Source organism: Camellia sinensis, chromosome 6, assembly GCF_055761805.1.
Source record: "Camellia sinensis isolate YWXY chromosome 6, ASM5576180v1, whole genome shotgun sequence".
NCBI classification, from domain to species: Eukaryota; Viridiplantae; Streptophyta; class Magnoliopsida; order Ericales; family Theaceae; genus Camellia; species Camellia sinensis.
In genome coordinates this window covers 142,289,882-142,307,735 of record NC_138966.1, presented here as the reverse complement: position 1 = coordinate 142,307,735, position 17,854 = coordinate 142,289,882, and the positions used below count along the sequence as shown (strand labels likewise).

Genomic DNA, 17,854 nt, shown 5'->3' with positions numbered 1-17,854 from the left:
CCTTGAAAAGTCCCAACACATATGATTATTATCCCTCATAATAACACTTTAATGCGTTAAAAACAAGCATAACAAAAAAATTCTTGAAAAGTCCAACACATATGATTATTATCAAAATATTAAATTTTAATATAATATAATAAAAAAAACATTTAATTCCTTAAAAAGTCCAACACATATGATTATTATCAAAATATTAAACTTTAATATAATATAAAAAAGGAAAAAAAAAAGACATTTAAAAAAAAAATTAAAAATCACAATGCGCATATATAGATAACTAGCATATCACCCGTGCTATGCACGAATTGTGTTTACAATTATCTATATATGTAAATTGTGATTTTTAAATATATATTTTTTAAATGTCTTCTTTTTTTTCCTTTTTTATATTATATTAAAGTTTAATATTTTGATAATAATCATATGTGTTGGACTTTTTAAGGAATTAAATGTCTTTTTTCTTATTATATTATATTAAAGTTTAATATTTTGATAATAATCATATGTGTTGGACTTTTCAAGAAATTTTTTTATGATTGTTCTTAATGCATTAAAGTATTATTATGAGAGATAATAATCATATGTGTTGGGACTTTTTATGAAATTCATATGTGTTGGATTTCAAAGAATTTATTTTATGTTTGTTCTTAATGCATTAAAGTGTTATTATGAGAGTAAGACTTGGGAGTTGGGAGAAATTAATAAATGCTAAGATTTTTTTTTTTTTTAAAGTCAAAAAATCAGGAAATTTAGATTGGGAGATTGGAGCTCCCACAAGGCTTGGGGTTAAAAACCCCCTTTTGCTTAATATATAGTACTAGCATATCACCCGTGCTATGCACAAGATTAAATTTTTTTAAAAAAAAAACTATTTATATTATGTCAAACATATTTATATATTGTTAGCATAAAATATATGTAATTTTAAAAGAAAATGTTGACATTGCATAATTAAAATAATAAAAATAAGAATTTATTACATTTGTTCGAAATTCACTGAATAAGTAAAACAAAAAAATAATTAAAATCTAAATTGTTGTGGGCATTCCATCAGCATTCTTGCATTGTCAACATGATAGTTAGGTTGTGTTTGGTTATCATATTTGGCTAAATAATCACAAAAAGACAAAAAAAAAATTCAAAAAATCACAGAAAGCCAAATATCACAAAAAGACAAAAAAAAAATCCACTATTCCAAAGCTAAAAATCCAAAAAAGCCAATCAAGAATACCAAACGAACAAAAAAGTCTCAGGCTAAAAAAGTCAAAAAAATCAAAGAGCCAACTAAAAAAGTCATTGCCAAACGAAGGCTTAGTATTATAATTAATGAACAAAACATATATTATGTATTTATAAAATGTTATAAAGTAAAAATGTTATACTTACTTTTCTTTTCTTTTAACCTTCTGAAATGTATAGACATTCTTCTGACCAATCTACATTTAAAAAAATAACCGTTGAACTAACAACAATCACATTTTTCTCTTTGTGAGTGTTTATATTTATCTAACTTCAATCATATTAAAAAATCAAATTATAGTTTCTTTTTGGCTAGACCAAATACAAATAAAAAAATGAGATAACTTCAATCATACAAATCACAAATATTTTTATGCTATCTAACTATAATCATATTTTTTTCATAATAAAAAAATAATTACAAAGAAGAACCATTAAAGCAGTAAATAAAACGATTAACTCACATTAAAAAAAAAATCATTGAACAAACTACAATCACATCACATTTTTCTCATAATAAAAAAAATAAATGAAAAAAAAGAACCATTGAACTAACTACAATACAATCACATTAAAAAAAAAACCATTGAACAAACTACAATCATATCACATTTTTCCCATAATAAAAAAATAAATGAAAAAAAAAAGAACAATTTAACTAATTACAATACAATCACATTAAAAAAAAAAAAGAACCATTGAACTAACTATAATCACGTTAAAAAAAAAGAACCGTTGAACTAATTACAATCACATTTTTCTCTTTGCGAGTGTTTATATTTATCTAACTTCAATCATATTAAAAAATCAAATTATAATTTTTTTTTAGCTAGACCAAATACAAATCAAAAAAGAAGATAATTTCAATCATACAAATCACAAATATTTTTATGCTATCTAACTACAATCATATTTTTTTCATAATAAAAAAAATAATTGTAATGAAGAACCATTAAAACAGTAAATAAAACAATTAAATCACATTACAAAAAAAACATTGAACAAATTACAATCACATCACATTTTTCTCATAATAAAAAAAAGTAAATGAAAAAAAACGGACCATTGAACTAATTATAATACAATCACATTAAAAAATAAAACCATTAAACAAATTACAATCACATCACATTTTTCTCATAATAAAAAAAACAAATGAAAAAAAAAGAACCATTAAACTAATTACAATACAATCTCATTAAAAAAAAAAAAGAATCATTGAACTAACTACAATCACATTAAAAAAAAATGGGGGATGCACCAATAAATCCCAAATTAATAACTTATACACTGTTTAGTCCTAAAAGTTTTCTTATAGACTGAAAGGTCCCATTACAATGTTTCAAACATCAGATTAATGTTTCGAACATTAGATTTCGAATATCAGATTAATGTTTCGAACATTAGATTTCGAACATCAGATTAATGTTTCAAACATTAGATTGATGTGCAAATGGGACTAAATGGAGCATAAGAAAACTTTTAAGACTAAATGGTTCAACTTTTCAGAAACTAGGACTTATGGGTAAATTTTCCAAAAAAAAAAATTGTTGAACTAATTACAATCGCATTTTTCTCTTTGTGAGTGTTTATATTTATCTAACTTCAATCATATTAAAAAATCAAATTATAAATTTTTTTTTTTTTTACAAATCACAAAAGGAGATAACTTCAATCAAAAGAACCATTAAAATAGTGCACAAAAGAAGAAATTGTTAAACCAAATACAAATTATAATTTTTTTTTTTTTGGCTAGACCAAATACATCAAAAAAAGGAGATAACTTCAATCATACAAATCACAAATGTTTTTATGCTATCTAATTATAATCATATTTTTTTCATAATAAAAAAAAATAATTGTAAAGAAGAACCATTAAAATAGTAAATAAACCCTCACAAAATAATAATAATCACTATTTTAATTTTATTTTTGATTTTTTAATATGATTGAAGTTAGATAAATATAAACCCTCACAAAAAGAAAAATGTGATTATAATTAGTTGAATGATTTTTTTTTTTTAATGTGATTGTAGTTACTTTAATAGTTCTTTTTTTTCATTTATTAAAATGTGATGTGATTGTAATTTGTTCAATGACTCTTTTTTTTTAATATGATTGTTATATAGTTAGTTCAATGATTTTTTTTAATGGTATTTAATCTTTTTATTTACTATTTTAATTTTATTTTTAATATGATTGAAGTTAGATAAACATAAACACTCACAAAGAAAAAAAATGTGATTATAGTTAGTTCAATGGTTCTTCTTTTTTTTATAATGTGATTGTAGTTAGTCAATGTTTCTTTTTTCATTTATTCATTTTTTTATTATGGGAAAAATGTGATGTGATTGTAATTTGTTCAATGGTTCTTTTTTTTAATGTGATTTAATCTTTTATTTATTGTTTTAATGGGTTTTCTTTACAATTATTTATGAAAAAAATATGATTTTAGTTAGATAGTATAAAAATATTTGTCATTTGATTTGCTTTGCTTTGATTTTTTTTTCTAATTTGATTTTTAAAGTACCAATTATTGATAATGATTAGATTGTATTTTGAAAAAAAAAATTGTAATTGATTTTTTTAACTCACTGTGTTTTTTTAAAAAAAATATTGTGTTTTTTTAACTATCAATTCACTTAATTTGTGATTTGATTTTTAACTCACCGTATTTTTTGAAAAACAAAATGGATTGTACTCATTAGGGTCACATTATATACCAATTATTGATGATGATTAGATTGTATTTTGACAAAAAAAAATGTAATTGATCTTTTTAACTCACTGTATTTTTTAAAAAATAAATTATTGTGTTTTTTAATTATTAATTGACTTAATTTGTGTTTGATTTTTTTAATTATTGATGATGATTAGATATCATTAAAAAAATTGTGATTTGTATGATTGAAGTTATCTGCTTTTGTTTATAATTTTATTTTTTAATATGATTGAAGTTAGATTTGTGTTGTTCATTAATTACAATACTAACTATAATGTTGACAATGCATAAATACTGATGGAAGGCCCACAACAATTTAGATTTTAGTTATTTTTTATTTTACTTATTCAGTGAATTTCAAACAAATGTAATAAATTCTTATTTTTATTACTTTAATTATGCAATGTCAATATTTTCTTTTAGAATTATATATATTTTATGTTAATAATTTAAAAATATGTTTGACATAACTATGAATGATTTTTTTTTTTTAAAATTTAATCCCGTGCATAGCACGGGTGATATGCTAGTTCAAATAAAGGAAAAACTATTAATAATTATATTAATGATGGGGTGGTTGTGGTGGTGGAAGCAACGGGGTGAAGGTGGTGGTTGGTGGCAGTGACAGTGGCAGTGGCGGAGATGATGACACTGGAAATGCAATGGTATATATAGATGGCAGTTGCAGTGTGGTGATAAATTTTAATTTAAAAAATGTATTTATATTTTAAACGTAAACAATATTTCTCTCAAATCTAATTTTTATGCCTTTTTAAAAGTAAAAATATTTTTCATTCAAATAAGTTTATTATCTGTTGATCATAAGAAAAAATAATAATTTATTTGTTCAAAAAAAAAAACACAATTGTTATTTTTATTCTTCTTTCATTAACATAACATCAGAAAGTAAAAAATTAAAAAAAAAAAATCTAAGAAATATTGTTTGCCAAACAAAACAGAGTGGTTTTTAAACTACAGTTTAGCATGTAATTATCTGCAATTATCTAGAACGCGAGTAGCAGTAATTTTTCTATTTTTCCTTTTTTTTAGAACCTCCTTAGTAGTGTGTTGAACCAATGACGTACTAAATGAATATAGGGAGAATTATATAACAGTGGAAAGATAAAAATATACATATATAAATGTGATAAATATTATAAATATTAATAATTAAAATAATAAATTTTTTAATTTTTTATAAATATTTTTAATTTTCTCTACTGATTTGTAATTCTCCATGAATATATGGTCTTAAAAAAATCCCAACTGTACGGTCCAGTCCGACCTACTGTAAGTCTATTTGGGTCCGTGTTATTAATCTAAACTGCTTATTTTGTAAGACTCTTTGAAAGATAATGCACACCAAAATCAGGTTAATTAAACATCAAGAACCACTCAATCGGATCACATTTATTTGAAAAATAATTAACATACTACATTTAAAATTTTATTATCTATACAAAATGAATAGTTTGGATAATCGAGACAAACCCAAAATAGGTCTATAATAACTAATTGCGGAAGTAATGTAAGCAAAAGATGAGAGTTTTTGAGAATTTACAATGCTCTATTATGTTGGTTTCAATGCCAATTTATAGAATGCATACAACCAACAAAAGTCCAACAAGCTATTACTCTAGAAGTCAAAAAGCCTACACTTAGGCGTATTAATTTCTTTATACTAAAGTTTAAAGGCCTAGTCGTAGGCTTACACCAATTTTCTACACTATGTATTTTCACAAACAAAAAAGTCTTCAATATAATAAATACAAAGGCTAGTACATACATATGCTATGCAGTCCCCCTCTCTCGTTTTTTGAAAAAGAGAAATTGTTTTGGGTAAGATTTGGCTAATATTATCTTTTTATTGTTGCTATAGATGCTACCACGTGTGTTGGATAAGAATGCAGTAGATCCGATATATTGGCAATATGTCTTCATGAGCCCACTATGCTTCTATCATATTGTCTAGATTGTGCATGAAGACACAATTTTCGAATAATGGAGAATCTTGCGATAGACTCCATTATTTTATTTTATTTTTTTTTTTGAAAGCTTCCACTTCATTAACTTGCATTGCCAATTCTAAAGGAAGATCTAGCAAATTTCTGTTTGCTAGATTGTTGAGAAAATCTTCTGCTTCACTTTGTTGCGTAGTAGTTCTTGTATATGAAATTGGCTCCATAGAAACAAACAGTCTTCTTCCATCAGTTACCATGAAAGGCAATTCACTGCAACTTTTTATGCTTTGTGCCACTTGGGACAACAATATTAAGCTTTCTACCCAATAATATTTAGGACATAAGACATTAATTAGTTCATAAAGATTAACAACCTCTTTCTTGGAATTTATTAATGGTCCATCATGAGCTAATTTCAGTCTTTTTCAAGTACCAAATTTGATATGGCTAATAGAATTTTTCCCTTTCACGCCATCCAATGGTGCTGACAATCCAAAAAGTGAAATATTTTTCCATTTGTAATTTTTATTACTTTTGAGAGCATTGCCTTGATCATCTCTGGAAAATCTTTTCATTGTATAGGGTGAGAACTTTGAAGAATAACTTTGATTAGTTAGTCCCCAGTCAATTTCTTTAGAGACCTTCCAATCATTATCCTTATAAAACCATTCTTGGGTATCTAAGAATAATGTGGTTTTTGGAATATCATCTTGTAAATTAATATTATCAATTGATTTGGAAAGAATTTGTTTAATTCTTTCACAATGATCTTCTACTTTATCCTTAATGAGTCTAAAAATTTCACAGGGAAGAATTGTTCTTAATTTTTTAAAAAGACAAATTCTTCTAATTGTTTTAAAAGAGAGATTTGAATATTCATGGTCTATGAATTCAGAAATTTGAAGAAAAGTATTTATTTTTTTCAAATTTAAAATCTTGATCTGAAGTCATTTGTTTAATGAGTTGGAAACAAAGTTTTTGTAACTCATTTATTTTAATGGTTTGTTCCACTAATTGAAATGATAAATTAGACGTTTGTAATCTAAAACCATTTTTGTTTTCGAAAATGTGGGCTTTCCACACACCATGTAAGACAATATAAATTTTTCTAGGAATACCAGTATTAAAAAAGTCTTTAATTTCATATTCATCTGGTTTAGATTTTTGAAATTCAATAGGGATTGGATTGGTTTGCTGCTGTTGAAAAATAGGCATCAATGGAGCTATATAGAAAGCCTTTTTAGCTTTTGCCAAACTATCATATGCTTGATAGCAAATTCTAGGGAACCCCACAACTTGCACATTGCAATATTTTCAATTTGTGTAAATTCCAGATTGTCTACCTGAAAAAACAATACAAACTTCTTTTTGTTTTGGGGATTGTTTTTTTTGGCAATTGTCACCAATTCTTTGTCGGACTCAGCGGGCTATTTATACCCTTATTCATGGTTGAAAAGAGAAAAAACTAGTTAGTTATTTTTGCTTTAAAAATTTGCAAGAAAATTATTAGTTCCTTTTAAATGTTCAACTGCAGAAGTATATGTAGCAATTTCATTATACCATTGAAGTCAGCGGCCTTCTACAATATTTTTCTTGTTAACTAAAAAAATCTTTTATCGCTCAATTGTCTATTCTAACAATAAAGCATTCAGGAGCAAGATATATACGGAATCTTTTTAAATCAATTTTTATTGCTAAAAGTTCTTTTCCAAAAATAATATATCTTGTTTCAACAGATTTAAATTTGCCAAAAATTTATCCACAAATTAATTCATAATTCTGAGTTTTTATGGAAATAAGTTTTTTTTCCTACTTTTAATTCCATAACTATTTGTTTCTTCAGACTCGGTCCAAAATTGAGAAGGTATTGCTTTTAATACACATCCCCAACATAAACCTGAGACATCCGTTTCAAGCATAAGTTTATCTCCTTTTTTAGGTAAATAAACTATAGGCATGACTGTAATACTTTCTTTAATTTGTTTAATTAAATTGGTATCCTCTTTTGACCAGCAAAATTGTACATCTTTCTTTAATTTTGCAAATAAGGGAAGGTCTAATTTTGTTAGATTTTTGGCATAATTTCTCCCATAATTAAAAATTCTTAAAAAACATTGAAATTGTTTTACTTCAGTTAATTCATCTAGAAATTCTTTTACTTTTGAAATAATATGTTCTTGTAATTTTTGATCCTATTGATATAAAGATTAATCCTAAAAATTCTATTTCTTCTTTTTCTATCTCTATGACTAGACCGTCTTATTGAATATCCCAACTAAAGAAAATCCAACCCATAAATTATAAAATATCACTAAGATAAGAACAAAACCAAATAAATGGTATTTCAAACTTAAAACAATTCTAGAGACCTAATAGATAATTGCTGGAATCACTAGTTAGTGGAGGAAGGGAAAAGTTCTTATATATCAGTGGAAGAAAATTTGGAGTTGCCCCAGTGGAATGTGAAAAAACATTTGGAAAGAGATCACATTTCTTGATTAAAGGATAAACTTATCCAATTTTATCACTTACTCTCACTTTCATGACACACACATTACACAAGTGGTGCTACATTTCTTAATTTTGTTTCTTAAATTTTATTTTTAATAATGTGGTTCACCTCCATGTAAAGTGACCCTACACTCATTTCCCTCTCATTTTTAACCTCTCTATTTCCACATCATCAAGAGCGAAATTAGAGGAACAAAATTAAAAAATGAATCATTATTCCACGTCACACTTCACATTACTAACACACTGCACACACCACACCTCTCCCTAAAACAATAAATTTAAAATTTATGCCTTTTATTTTCTTTGATTAAAATGTATATAACATTTGATATATAATTTGATTTTTGTAATATTAAACGGTTCAAAATGTATTAATAATATCTTTAAAGTTAGATTAATAATAGTACAATCAATTAAAAAAATAAATTAATAATTCAAAATAGATATAAAAAATTAAATATATTTAAAATTTTCGATATTTGAAAAAATGATACCATTGGAAAGATATGAACCATACTTTTTAAAATGGGACTAATATTAAATAAATTTAATAAAAAAATTAAAATGATAAATTAAAGTAAATAAAAAAAATTCACTTTGATTGAAAAAAACAGTCACTAATATAATTTTTAAAAATTATGCACAGAGTAAACTTGTACTCAAAAATTTAAAATTCATCAGTTTACAATTTTTTTTCCACACTCAACTACAAGCCCATTTCAATTCTTCTCCGAACTTTCCCCTTCTCCACTTATAAGTAATTTTTCCTCCACTTATCAATAAAGTGGGGACTGATGATTTCTCACCACAATATGATTACCTGGTACCAAAGGAAGAGGAATGTGCAGAGTCATTTGTTAGGTTTTTATAGTTGGTAATTTATTTGATAATTTTTTTTTTAATTGTAATTTTATTTGTCTTTTTATTTCCATGAAACTATGAGTGTTTATGTGTGAATCCAACCCGAATTGTACTTGTGTAGAGAAGTTTGTAATCTTGATCCTTTTATGTTTGCCACTTCGCTGACTATGTATGGGGATCGAACTGCATGATCAGTTCGCGGGGGTCCAGGAGACAGCGCTCCTTGTCAAGTCCAAGGTAGCGCCACGGTGAGGTTGCCCCGAAGCAAGAAACAAAAAGCAAAAGTGTGGTCAAAGTTGTTTGACCGTTCGAGCAGTCATTTGTGTGCTCGAATGGAAAAAATGATCATCCAATACTTTTACAGAGCGCTTAACTCCTGGGAAGAAAGTTTTACCGCTCGAGTTGTGAAAGTTGTGCTCGAGCGATCGGTCTATATGTTTCACACCGCCTTTACTCACACTGCTCGAGCAGTGAAGTGTGCGCTCGAGCGGTCTTCGTGGCTCTGTTTTCTATAAAGTGCGTTATTCGCTGTTTTAGGATTTAAGCCGTCCAGAATCGTAGAGAGAAAGAAAAGACAAAGTATTTTCTATTGGAGGCTGTTTTATATGAGTTTTAGGGTTTAAACCGTCCAGAAGCTCAGTTTTGTTGTAGTGTTTCTTGGTATATAGAAGGTGATCAATTGATCAACAAACTACAGATTGTCTAACATCAAAGGTTGTTCTTATTATTTCATTCACAAAAGAGAGGTGTTCTTCAGTAGATTCCAAAGAATTTGAACCTGAAGTTTTGGTGGATTCTGGAGTGGCTCATCGTCGTAGATTCAACATCAACTTTGTGAATTCAATGTTGGGCAAGACAATTCCAAGGTGAAGGCAGTGGTAGAAGAGGCACATCAAGTTTGGTTCAATTTGGGTATAAACTCGTTAGGTAATTGAGAGTAATGTAATTCTTTTTTGTTTTCTTAGTGAATTATTTGTGACTTTAGCCCGTAATTTTTTATTACAATTGGAAACGTTCCAAATATTGTAGTTTTTTCCACGTTAAATAGTTGTGCCGATTAGTCTTATTTGTTTGATTATGATTGTTGTTTATTATTTTAAATTAAAATATAATCACGAATCAATATCTCAAGAATTTTTAGATTTTTCACCATTTTCAATATTCATGTTGATGGTTACTCTTCATGGTGTTAACTACTTGAATAAATCAGAGGATCAACACTCCGACATCTGGAGGAAATTTTCTGTTTTGGAGTTACAAGCAAGGAACTCCATTCTATGGACTCTACTAGAGCAGAACTCATATTTTTTCATAATTAAAAGAAGAGTTTGATCTTAACACTAGATGAATATTATTAATATCGTGTTAGATTATAAATTTTCTTTTCCAAATCCTACTCCGATTAACAATCCAAACACAACTTAAGGGAGGCTCACAAATATTTATTTATTCTTTGTAAGTAAGAAATGAAATTGATGTCCCGTTTGGAAAGATCACAAAAAAAATCAAAAAATTAAAATAGTCAAAATGTCATATCTTACATATCAATCGATTTTTTGTTTTTTTTTTTTTTTGTATTTTTTTTTTTTTTTTTTTTTGTATCCATCTGTTCAACTTAAAAAATTATTCCATACACTTCATTTATTTCATAAAAAAAATTAAGTTTTGGACTTTGAATATTACTTCAATCTTTCTTAACGGCCTTCTCCTACTATCGTCTTCTACACCCTTACCTTGTCTCTTGCCCTGCATCATGGCAGAAGCCTCAAAATACACTCACTGGTGTTACAACAAATGTCTAAATCAATTGTCTCTTTTGTTATACCTCTATATACCTTCAAATCTTACTCATCTTATGTCAATTGTCTCTCGCCAATCAACTTCTTGTCGCCGCATTGCAACCATCAAAATAGAAAATCCGCACGCACTAAGGGCCTATTTTATTTCAGTATTGGAGCATAGGATAGATTGTTAAGTTAGTTATATGTACATTTTTGTGTTTGGATGGCATAAATAATGGCCGACTTAGTAATACGTAGAACTTCTAATCTCATAGTTTGGCAAAGGCTACAATTGGGCTTAGCCAATAAGACAAAATGTCACATCAAATTCATAATCATTTCATTTTTTCTCTCACAAACACCACATCCAACTATAAAAAAATATAATCATCTTCCCAAATACAAAAATTTTAGTCTACTAAAATAGCTAAAAACTAAAATAACCTACTAAAATAGCCAACTTCCAAACAAGACCAAAATCATGGAATATTCAATACCATATAGAGGTAAGTAATAATAATCCCACTCTACTAATTAAGTTGAACAATCAATCCAATAGATTATTAATCCTATCATTATTACTCCGACCAATCAAACAGGCCATAAATACCTTAGGTTGCTACAGCAATATAAACTTGTGTTCACACTGTATTGTATTGCCTATAAAAAGCATGCTATTTTTGTAATGAAATTTTATGAAGTAAATAGAGAAACAAATTTCTTCCCCATCGAACAACATCAAAGTATTATTCAATTTAATAAGGAAAAAAAAAAAGAGCAGACATATATAGCCTTTGATGAAAGAATACATTTGAGTTGATACCAATTATTTCGTCCTAGATCAAGTATCCAAATAAGTTCTCAAAAGCCCTTCAATATTGTGTTAGTTGTACTATTACATGCCAAATAAGTTAATGCTTGAATAAAGCCCTAACTTGGATGGTTCCTACTCTTTATTACTTTTAAAAACATGTACCCATAAATTTTTAACAAAAAAAATAAATAATAATTTTTTAACAATAAAGATTATCGCCAGGCGCAACACCAAGTTGGTTGCAGTATTCTTGGTAGTACTCAACACGAGCATTGACTGTATTTGTGTTTCCACCATCGCATTCAAGTGCACCGTTGATGGCTCGGATTGTTTCACCAAACCCTTGGCCAGAAACTATGATAGAGTGAACTTTGTTCATCCAATACCACAAGGCGGTCTTGAACGACACAGCTGCATCTGTCGCAACAATTTCTGGATTGTTGAGTCCATCAAAGCCAATGCTCTTTCCGGCAGGACCATAATTGTAGTTCCATGATAGTTGAAGTGGGCCTCTTCCATAGTAACCCTTCCCGGCTACACAGGGATACTGTGTGTTATTCTCATCACAGTAGTCCTTTGAGGCACCATCTATCTCTTCTATGTAGCAAAAATCTGCACAACCGCACACAAAATTTATCAACTATATATGTATGCAATGGTCCTTACGTATCATGAAATAAATATCATGAAAAACTTCATGAAACTAATCTAAGGGTGAATGCATAACATACAATAAAGCACTACAAACACTATAATCTAATCCAAAGGTAGAGAATCTTCATGAAAACTTTTCATGACATTGTTTTCATGATAGCTAGCATTATTGCTTATGTTTGGCCACGTCTAAAAAAGTCATATCTTTTCTTTTTGAATTTTTTGTTTGTAGTGAAATTTATTTAAATTTGTATTAGATCCTTTTTTTAAGGTCTATCTAGTAGTCTACAAGGATCTTAGAAGTTTTTAAAAACAAAATCCAAAAGAAAGTTCATTAAAAAAAATCAACTTTTTTAGTTTTTCTTTTAATGAACCTTTTTTTTTTAAATATTTTTTTTACTTTTCAAATCGTCTAGTCTATTATATAGTGTAGAGTTTTTGCCGTTAGATCATTAATTGAAAATTATCTTAATTGAAATATTGTACTAAAATGGGGCCTTCAATTTTGTTGCCATGGTTTGGATTGTACTAAACAATTTTTATATTTGTCTACTAATTACAACTATGTTTAGTGCTGAGTAAGGAATCCGTGAAATCCGTAATCCGATCCAATTTAGTCCAATCCAGTAGGTTTGGATTAGTTTTTTGAATCCGTGGTTCGGTTCCGGATTGAAAAATTAAAAATCCGTTATTCACGGATTGGTTCTGGATTGAATCACACGGTTCCGGATTAGAACCGATCCGGACCGTATACAAATAGTCTATATTTTTATTATACACCCTCCTGCATAGTATCTTCTCTTATTTCATATAAAACTTAAATCCAAACCTAAACTTGCATAGTATTTTCTTTTATTACTTTTGTTTGCTAGTTTTTAGTGTTAATTTGTAATGGTCTAAATACTTATGGTGGAGCTAGTTTCTTTATGGTTGTTTAAATTCTAGAACAGTTTATCGCTATTATGAAAAGACATGTTGCTATTGTGAAACTAATATGGTACTATATTTATATTTTTATGAAAATAAAGTGTTATATATATTTTTTTGTTATTTAATTATATAAATTCGTGGTCCTAAACCGATCAAATCCGTATTTAAATGGATTGGTTCGGATTGGTTCTACAATTTAAACAGATTGAATTGGTTTCAATTTTTCAGGATCCGTAGATAACGAATTGGTCCTGATTTTACTCCAATCCAGTCCAATCCGGACCATGCTCACCCCTAACTATGTTAGCTGCTTGCACAGAATCTATTCACATACAATTGATACAAGGATAGGACGCACATGTAGCATGTGACACCTACCTCTTCTCTCATTCCTGTGTTTCATTCCATGAGATTTGTTTTGAAAGTAGATTAAAAATCAGTTTTTAACTTTTTTTTTTTTAAAAAAAAAATTTAAAAAGAAAGTGTAAAAAAATTAGAGATGATGTGATTTAAAATAATCAAAATGTTGACATTTAATCCAATTGTCAAAATAGGCCTAAATTCTATGAAAATAAATTTACTAATCAACTTATGAAATTATGCATGCAAAAGAACAAGAGGGAGGTTAAAATCTTACGTCCAGTCTCATGCGTGACATGCGCAAAGAAAGCAGCGATTTCGCGCTTAGAATCATCAACCGAACCATCCCTTCCAAAAAGAGGGTACGAATTAAGTGCCTCAAGGAACAAAGATCGAGTGTAGAAACTCTTTCCGGCACAACTTGCATCGGCTTCACCAATTATGCCATCGAAGAAAGCCTGCGTGACAATGTCAGACACGGAGACATTGCTAGGACTCGGTGTCGCAAAACAAGGACCCTCTTGGCAGCCTGACCCACAATATGCATCGGTAGTGCCACAATACCCATATTGGCTGCAACACATGTCTGATGCACAACCACAGTTCTGTGCCGATATGAGCGCCGGCATAGCTCCGGCGAGGATTCCGGCAAGAATGAATGTAAGCAGGTGATTTGTTATGGACACCATTTTTGAAGAAGTTATAGAATGGAAAGAGAAGAGAAGCAAGGGTTTGATGTAAAAGTGTGGGTGTGAAAGAGGTATTTATAGTATGATATGATATGATCTGATCAATGGGAGCGCTAGGTTGGTGTGTAGTGGTTTGAGGATAGATAAAGTCGGCCATGCAACCTTCTAGAGAAAGCGTGTATATGTATGCATTTTGTCGACGGGGTTGACTTTGACTTCTTCAAAAGGGGATTAAAGTTGATTTTTCACTTCGAAAAGAGAAATAATATTTGTTGAGCAATACTTGGAACTAAGACTTTTACCAAAAATTTTACCATAAAATATATGCATAGAATGTGCAAAAACTCTCACATAAAGGAGGAATGGATAAACGTTGGTCTAGGCTAGGCTGAGTTGGGTTGGGTTGAGTTGGGATCAGACCAGCACTATATAATAAGGAATTGTGTTTGTCCAAGTCAAACTCGCCCTAACATCGAGCTTCTATATCTACTTAAGCTCCGTTCAAAAAATAATTATAAATTATAAGCTCACCCATCAGGTTATATGTTTAAAAAAATTAAAATATTTCATAATTAAATTCAATCACACATTATATTTCTTAAATAAATATATTGGTATCATTATAAATTAAAAGATTTTGGGTATAAATTGAAAGATTTCTTACATAAACTCAATCATACATTACTACAAATGTGAGTTTAATAAAATCAACAAAGATAAAATGTAGATCCCAAAAAAATATATATATTAAATTAGTTGAAAGTATAAATCCCAAGCCCCGCCCATTAATATTTCGGGATAAAAATGTTGATCCAACTTGGCTCTATGAGCTAAAACAACCTTCTCAAGTCCTGAAAAAGTAAGGTTGGGTTGGGCTGAGTTGGGCGGACTAGGAAGGCCAACGAGCCGATATCCACCCTACATAAGGATGAGTTCTACATGGGTCTGTGAGGCTCATCTTCATGTAAGAGTATATGTGCATATAACATTGTTGCTACTCGGTAGTGTTACCTGCATCAATCGGTATATCAATTAGTGTATCAATATATGTTATGACATTCTTATTTTAAAATTATGATTCACCCATCATACAAATTACAAATACTCAAAATCTCTAAAATTATACTACATCGTCTGTTAGTACTGTAATTGGTATATCAATTTGTACATATAGCATTATTCAAAAACTAATTAATGGAAAATTATGAGATGCATGGTGTCTTAATTTCCCTATTGCTAGTTAAGATAGTGAGATTAATTAATTTTATATTTATTTTTTAGAAACAATAAAATAATTGTTACTTGCTAATTAGTTAAAACAGTGAGATTAATTAATTTTATATTTATTTTTTAGAGACAATAAAACAATTGTCACTTGCTAAATAGTGAAAAGGTATTATTCCAAGACTACAAGATTTCAAAGCCAGTGTTGATGGTTCAAGTTTCTAGAATCGTTCAATTAATCATGCTTCTTGATAATCTAACAATTGTAGTAAGAAGAGCCTTAACCGTTTGGAAGCTAATGGGTTGGTTTAGTAGTAGTTATAAGTTAATTTATTTAACTTATTTTTTCTAAAAAAAATTGACTAATGGTATTTGGTTTCAATTTTAAATATAATTTATGTGACCAAAAAATGTGAGATTTTTTAAAGTTATAATTTCTAACTTTAATTTATTTGAAATCCTTATATACATATAGACAAAAGAGACTCATCATTTGGAGTAAAACAAAAACTTTTAAGGGAATGCGCGCACAAAAAAATAAAATAAAAAATAAAAATAATAAAAAATTGTGAGAGTTTATTTAACAAAATGGGTTCATTTTTTTTTAATACAAATTATCATAATCAAAAGTTACATTAAATAAATTTACATTTGTTTATAATTTTTTAAACTATTAATCTCAAAAATAATAATCATAAAAATTAATTTATAAATGATACCATACCAGCATTAGCGTTTTCTGATTGAGCATACCACCTTGGGCACATCCATGTAGTCTTGATAGTACATGCTTAGGATTCACTTTGGTAATATCGTATACACCAAAAAAATTATATTCAAATGTATTTCACTAAACCTTTTAACTATAATTTCTATTTTTTTTTTTTTTTTTGAAATCAGTGAAATCTCTCGAATAACCCTAATGCCCTACCCTTCCCTCCCTCCCAAATACCCATGCCCTAAGCCAGTGAAACTGTCCGTGAAATATAAAAGCCATCTATACACAATTTAAGAGCATTGTGCTATTTTTACCAAATACGACATAATAAACTACCTTATTAAGTTTTCATTTATCTTTTTCCTTTTATTTTTTTAATTAATATTATGTTTTTTAGTGGCCAACCACTCCATTGGACCATTCAAATAGTTGTGTATATCAACTAATTCAAACAGGAATCACCACCAAACGTCTCTCACCACCACCACCACCCACCATCATCTTTGGACTTTGTAAAGTCCCAATTATGCAAGTCAAAAGACAATAACAGCTCAGGCTAAGAGATAAGCTATGGCAACAATTATAAGGTGTTTTAGGATACCACGTGTTATTGTTATCGATCAATTTTTGATTGTCATGTCTCTTACTATTTTATCATATCTTAATACAAAATTATAAATTGTATCTCCTGAACCTATCATAACCTTCTTGAGGCATAAGGGAATAATTATTTAGGTGTCTTGGAATATTGCTCCGCACTATTTATCACTTGACACATAATCAAGTTATTCCCTATAAACCTAACAAAAAATATTATATCCTAGAATTTTAATCAATGAATATCACATGAAACTATCTCAAGAGCAAAAAAATAAGTTATCGGCATAAGGCCACTTCACCATGTCCCAAGAATAGTGGATAACCTCTCCATTGCAGGAGAGAAGAACTTAATTCTGTCTAGACCAATAGAAACTCTTCTATTCTATGTTTTGACTTTTATATTTTGAAAAACTAAGATGATTGAATTTATTGGGCACTGACGGAGTAATTCCCTCCACATATTATGGCCTTATTTAGAAAGTCAATTATTTTAGTTAGTTTTTTGGTGGTTTTTTTTTTATATATTTATTTTAGGTTGGTTAAAATAATTATGTTTAGAAAGTTAATTGACTTTTCTTTTTTTTTTTAACAATTGATTTGATGATTGTAATGAGTGATGAGGGGTATAGAATTTAGAGAATGCATGAATTGACAAAATCATCGGCAGTTTGGCAAAATCATGAGCTAAGAAGACCACAACTCCATGTGATTAATTTTAGTTGTCTGTCTCTCAAATAAATGCTCTTTGACCAAACATTTATAATTGGCCAATCAATATAAAGGA

The 17,854-nt window shown here is 28.5% G+C and overlaps 1 protein-coding gene across 1 annotated transcript; it reads right to left on the bottom strand.

The window, feature by feature from the left end:
• Positions 1–11,798: 11,798 nt before the first annotated feature.
• LOC114261097 (endochitinase EP3) lies at positions 11,799–14,685 on the bottom strand. Its single transcript, XM_028201307.2, has 2 exons — positions 14,117–14,685; positions 11,799–12,507 (listed from the first exon to the last, which is right to left on the bottom strand). Exons 1-2 carry the CDS (start codon positions 14,526–14,528, stop codon positions 12,095–12,097), a joined length of 825 nt encoding a protein of 274 aa, XP_028057108.2. The 5' UTR covers positions 14,529–14,685; the 3' UTR covers positions 11,799–12,094.
• Positions 14,686–17,854: the final 3,169 nt, after the last annotated feature.

Excerpts from the sequence above, each read along its gene's own strand:
- LOC114261097 (XM_028201307.2), bottom strand. The coding sequence starts at position 14,528 with ATGGTGTCCATAACAAATCACCTGCTTACATTCATTCTTGCCGGAATC. Across the intron at positions 12,508-14,116 it reads TGTCACGCATGAGACTGGAC|ATTTTTGCTACATAGAAGAG; the intron begins GTAAGATTTTAA and ends GCGGTTGTGCAG.